At 57.6% G+C, this 4,518-nt stretch overlaps 1 protein-coding gene across 1 annotated transcript in view; it reads left to right on the top strand.

Moving 5' to 3' along the window:
• Positions 1-2,740, top strand: part of LOC143280452 (uncharacterized) — a 10,260-nt gene extending 7,520 nt beyond the window's left edge. The window contains exon 2 of the mRNA XM_076585098.1: positions 584-2,740. Within this exon, the coding sequence (XP_076441213.1) occupies positions 620-1,693 (1,074 nt within the window). The 5' untranslated portion in view covers positions 584-619 and the 3' untranslated portion in view covers positions 1,694-2,740. The remainder of the gene's footprint in view (positions 1-583) is intronic.
• Positions 2,741-4,518: the final 1,778 nt, after the last annotated feature.

The raw sequence follows: 4,518 nt of genomic DNA, 5'->3' as shown, positions 1-4,518 counted from the left end.
AGGTGGTAAAGTCTCAGACTTTTCTTTTTTTTCCAAAACCAGAGGATCCATTCTGGAAATCTGAGCACTCTGGAAGACGAACCAACCCAACCCAGTTGGCCACCGCCCGCCCCTGGCTATGAAGATACAGTGGAGAAGACCCCGGCTACCCGGCTGAAGAACAGACGTCAAGTAAATCTTTTCCCAAGACAAGAAAAGGAAATTTAGCGCGCGCGTTTAATTAAGGTCTTACAACTATTTTGGTGATATCAGCGTTAGAAAGGAAATTGTAGTCGCCCATGAATGGATGGAGCATGAAGCATAACGTTTTGTTGTTTGTTGTTTTGTCTGTGCTTCAGGCCATTAATTCTGTTCTTGCTCTGTATACTTTGCTTTTACACACACACACACACACACACACACACACACACACACACACACACACACACACACACACAGACAAACAAACAAAAAACGACTTTGTACTCTTTGGGGCTTAAGGACAAGCGACTCTTTGTGCTTCCCCCTTCCTATTTTCTGTCTGTAAGCGGTAAGCTAGTCCCAGCAGGATGCTAACGTGTGGGCAATGGTGCTGTGCTTACAGGTGCCCCGGCTGCTGCTGACGCTGTGTGTGCTGACGATGCTGGCGGGCCGCTGCCTGGCCACCAAGTGGGTGGAGGAGAACACGGGGTCGGTCAAGCTGCGGGCCAAGGTCTGCCAGCCCGTGCCCGACGAGCATCTGCGCTCCATGCTGGGCGAGGGCTACGACCCCAGCCGAATGAGGAACGAGGACCCCGGCCCACACCCCCAGGCCGGAAAGCGCTCCGGAGACCTTTCCTCCTCTTCCTCCTCGGCCCCGGAGATGGAGGAGGCGGCCTTTGATCCCTACTACATGGAGGACGACCCGGGGGCCGGGGAATACGTCAACGAGGACTTTGTGGACATTGTGACGGAGGACGGGGCGGAGGAGGACTGGTTCCGCAGGGAGGAGGTGCAGGAGGAGGAGGAGGAGGAGGGGGGCGTGCAGGTGGAGGAGAAGGACTTTGCCGCGGAGGAGCGGAGGTTTTATCCCAAAAAGCGCGTCGGGAGCGTCGACTCCCGCCCGCAGTCGGACCAGCCTAGGTCCAGGCCCCGGTTCCAGTCCCGGTCCCGGGAACGGGAGCGGCAGGCGGGCACCGACCAGCCCTACCTCTACATGAAACGCCGGCGGCGCGCCACGAGCGGCGATGGAGACGGGCCCGGTTCGGGTTCTGGCGGGTCGGACAGTGGTGTGAAGAAGGACAAGAAGAGCAGAGACTCCCTGCTGCCCCTCAGGCTGCTGCTGAGCGGGCGGAACCGGAAACTGCGGCGGAAGTTGAAGAAGGTGTTCAGGAAAAAGACCAAAAAGCTGGGCAAGAAGCCGCCCCCCTGGACCTGCAAGATGACCAAGAGGTGGGGCCGCCTGCCGGAAGGCTACTTCCCGCGCTACCTCCTGGACGCCCGCTGTGACACGGACAAATGCTTTTACAGACTGTATGACTGCGTGCCCCAAAAGTACCGCATCAAGGTGCTGAAGCGGGACCCGGACTACTGCAATCCGCTGCCCGCCTCGGTGGCCAACACCACGTACGAACAGAAGTGGACCGTGGTCCGGTACTACGTCACGGTGGGCTGCAACTGTCAGACCGCCGACCCTCTGCACAGGGCGCGCTCAGGGCGGCGGAGGAACTCGTAGCTCTCTTGAGAACTCCCTCTGCCTGTTCCGGCAGTTTTCGTCGTCTTCTTCTTCTTCTTCTTCTCTTTTCTCTCTTTCCCTCCCTCTATCTCTCTCTCTCTGTGTCTCCTTCCCTCTCTCCCTCCCTCCCCCCTCCCTCGTCTCCGCTATTTTCTTTCCTGCCATTTCACAGCTTCTCTTCTGTCCTATCCACAAAAGGAGGTCAGTTTCAGAACAAAAAAGGGTTGAAGAAGAGACAGTGACCCTTGCTCCTCCTCCTCCTCCTCCTCCTCCTCCTGCTCCTCCTCCTTCGCTTTTTGATGTTAAACCGACATGCTGAGTGACGAGAGCTGTGATGAGGCAACGTGTTCCCGACAGGAGGTCCAGCGACAACAGAGCGACGGACTGGAAGGTGTCGGCACCGGTTCAGCTGAGGCGTCCTTTTGTGGCTGCTGCTGCTGCTGCTGTTGCTTCCTCGACAACTACCTTGTGCTGCTAGACTTAGTGTGCGTGTTCGTGCATGTGAAAGCAACCTCCGTTGCCGTCGTACAGGCTGCCTCTCCCTTTAGATATCCTTAGACTTAGATTGGTTCTGTTGTCCTCATCTTGCAAAAAGCACGTGCACGCTCGGTTCTTCGACTGGAACGATTTCCAAACGTCTCCCTCCCGCTGTATGGCTGCGTGTTGGTGACCTGCACTGACGGACATGGGACGCAAGGGAGAACGTTTCGAAACACTTGGTTCGTGTGCTTATACCTCGATACATCCATCTTAACGGTCCTTTGTACATTGTTTTCTTGTAAGAGTTTATTGTTACTTGGGTTTTTTGTGTGTGTGAGTGTGTGTCCATTTTTGTTGCTCTTGTTGTTATTGGTTTTTATTCTCTGCTACTCGCCGACTAGGGTGAAGGAACCGGGTAATCAATCCTGTTGGCTTAACTGTGATGAATACATAGCGAACTCCACGGAGAGCGACGTACAGAGACTGGCAGCACGGACAGCACGACTTGCCGCTGACTCTGGAACTGGCGGAGAGAACACTCACGCGGGGACCTGAGGGGGCTGTAGAGATAGAAAACGTTGAACTGGATGGATAGCAAGGAGTGTGCACAGGGGTACAGCGAGGGAGGGATGGGAAGGAGTGTGCACAGGGGTACAGCGAGGGAGGGATGGGTGGGAAGGAGTGTGCACAGGGGTACAGCGAGGGAGGGAGGGATGGGAAGGAATGTGCACAGGGGTACAGCGAGGGAGGGAGGGATGGGAAGGAGTGTGCACAGGGGTACAGCGAGGGATGGATAGGAAGGAGTGTGCACAGGGGTACAGCGAGGGAGGGATGGGAAGGAGTGTGCACAGGGGTACAGCGAGGGAGGGATGGGAAGGAGTGTGCACAGGGGTACAGCGAGGGAGGGATGGGAAGGAGTGTGCACATGGGTACAGCGAGGGAGGGATGGGAAGGAGTGTGCACAGGGGTACAGCGAGGGAGGGATGGATAGGAAGGAGTGTGCACAGGGGTACAGCGAGGGATGGATGGGAAGGAGTGTGCACAGGGGTACAGCGAGGGAGGGATGGATGGGAAGGAGTGTGCACAGGGGTACAGCGAGGGATGGATAGGAAGGAGTGTGCACAGGGGTACAGCGAGGGATGGATGGGAAGGAATGTGCACAGGGGTACAGCGAGGGAGGGATGGATGGGAAGGAGTGTGCACAGGGGTACAGCGAGGGATGGATAGGAAGGAGTGTGCACAGGGGTACAGCGAGGGAGGGATGGGAAGGAGTGTGCACAGGGGTACAGCGAGGGAGGGATGGGAAGGAGTGTGCACAGGGGTACAGCGAGGGAGGGATGGATAGGAAGGAGTGTGCACAGGGGTACAGCGAGGGAGGGATGGGAAGGAGTGTGCACAGGGGTACAGCGAGGGAGGGATGGATAGGAAGGAGTGTGCACAGGGGTACAGCGAGGGAGGGATGGGATTGAGTGTGCACAGGGGTACAGCGAGGGAGGGATGGATAGGAAGGAGTGTGCACAGGGGTACAGCGAGGGAGGGATGGGAAGGAGTGTGCACAGGGGTACAGCGAGGGAGGGATGGATAGGAAGGAGTGTGCACAGGGGTACAGCGAGGGAGGGATGGGAAGGAGTGTGCACAGGGGTACAGCGAGGGATGGATGGGAAGGAGTGTGCACAGGGGTACAGCGAGGGAGGGATGGGAAGGAGTGTGCACAGGGGTACAGCGAGGGATGGATGGATAGGAAGGAGTGTGCACAGGGGTACAGCGAGGGAGGGATGGATAGGAAGGAGTGTGCACAGGGGTACAGCGAGGGAGGGATGGATAGGAAGGAGTGTGCACAGGGGTACAGCGAGGGAGGGATGGGAAGGAGTGTGCACAGGGGTACAGCGAGGGATGGATAGGAAGGAGTGTGCACAGGGGTACAGCGAGGGATGGATAGGAAGGAGTGTGCACAGGGGTACAGCGAGGGATGGATAGGAAGGAGTGTGCACAGGGGTACAGCGAGGGATGGATAGGAAGGAGTGTGCACAGGGGTACAGCGAGGGATGGATGGATAGGAAGGAGTGTGCACAGGGGTACAGCGAGGGAGGGATGGGAAGGAGTGTGCACAGGGGTACAGCGAGGGAGGGATGGATAGGAAGGAGTGTGCACAGGGGTACAGCGAGGGAGGGATGGGAAGGAGTGTGCAGAGGGGTACAGCGAGGGATGGGAAGGAGTGTGCACAGGGGTACAGCGAGGGATGGATGGATAGGAAGGAGTGTGCACAGGGGTACAGCGAGGGATGGGAAGGAGTGTGCACAGGGGTACAGCGAGGGAGGGATGGATAGGAAGGAGTGTGCACAGGG

The sequence above is a fragment of the Babylonia areolata genome, chromosome 3 (assembly GCF_041734735.1).
Source record: "Babylonia areolata isolate BAREFJ2019XMU chromosome 3, ASM4173473v1, whole genome shotgun sequence".
Classification (NCBI taxonomy): Eukaryota; Metazoa; Mollusca; class Gastropoda; order Neogastropoda; family Buccinidae; genus Babylonia; species Babylonia areolata.
Note: the sequence above shows the minus strand (reverse complement) of the source record. Positions and strands in the feature narration are given on the sequence as shown.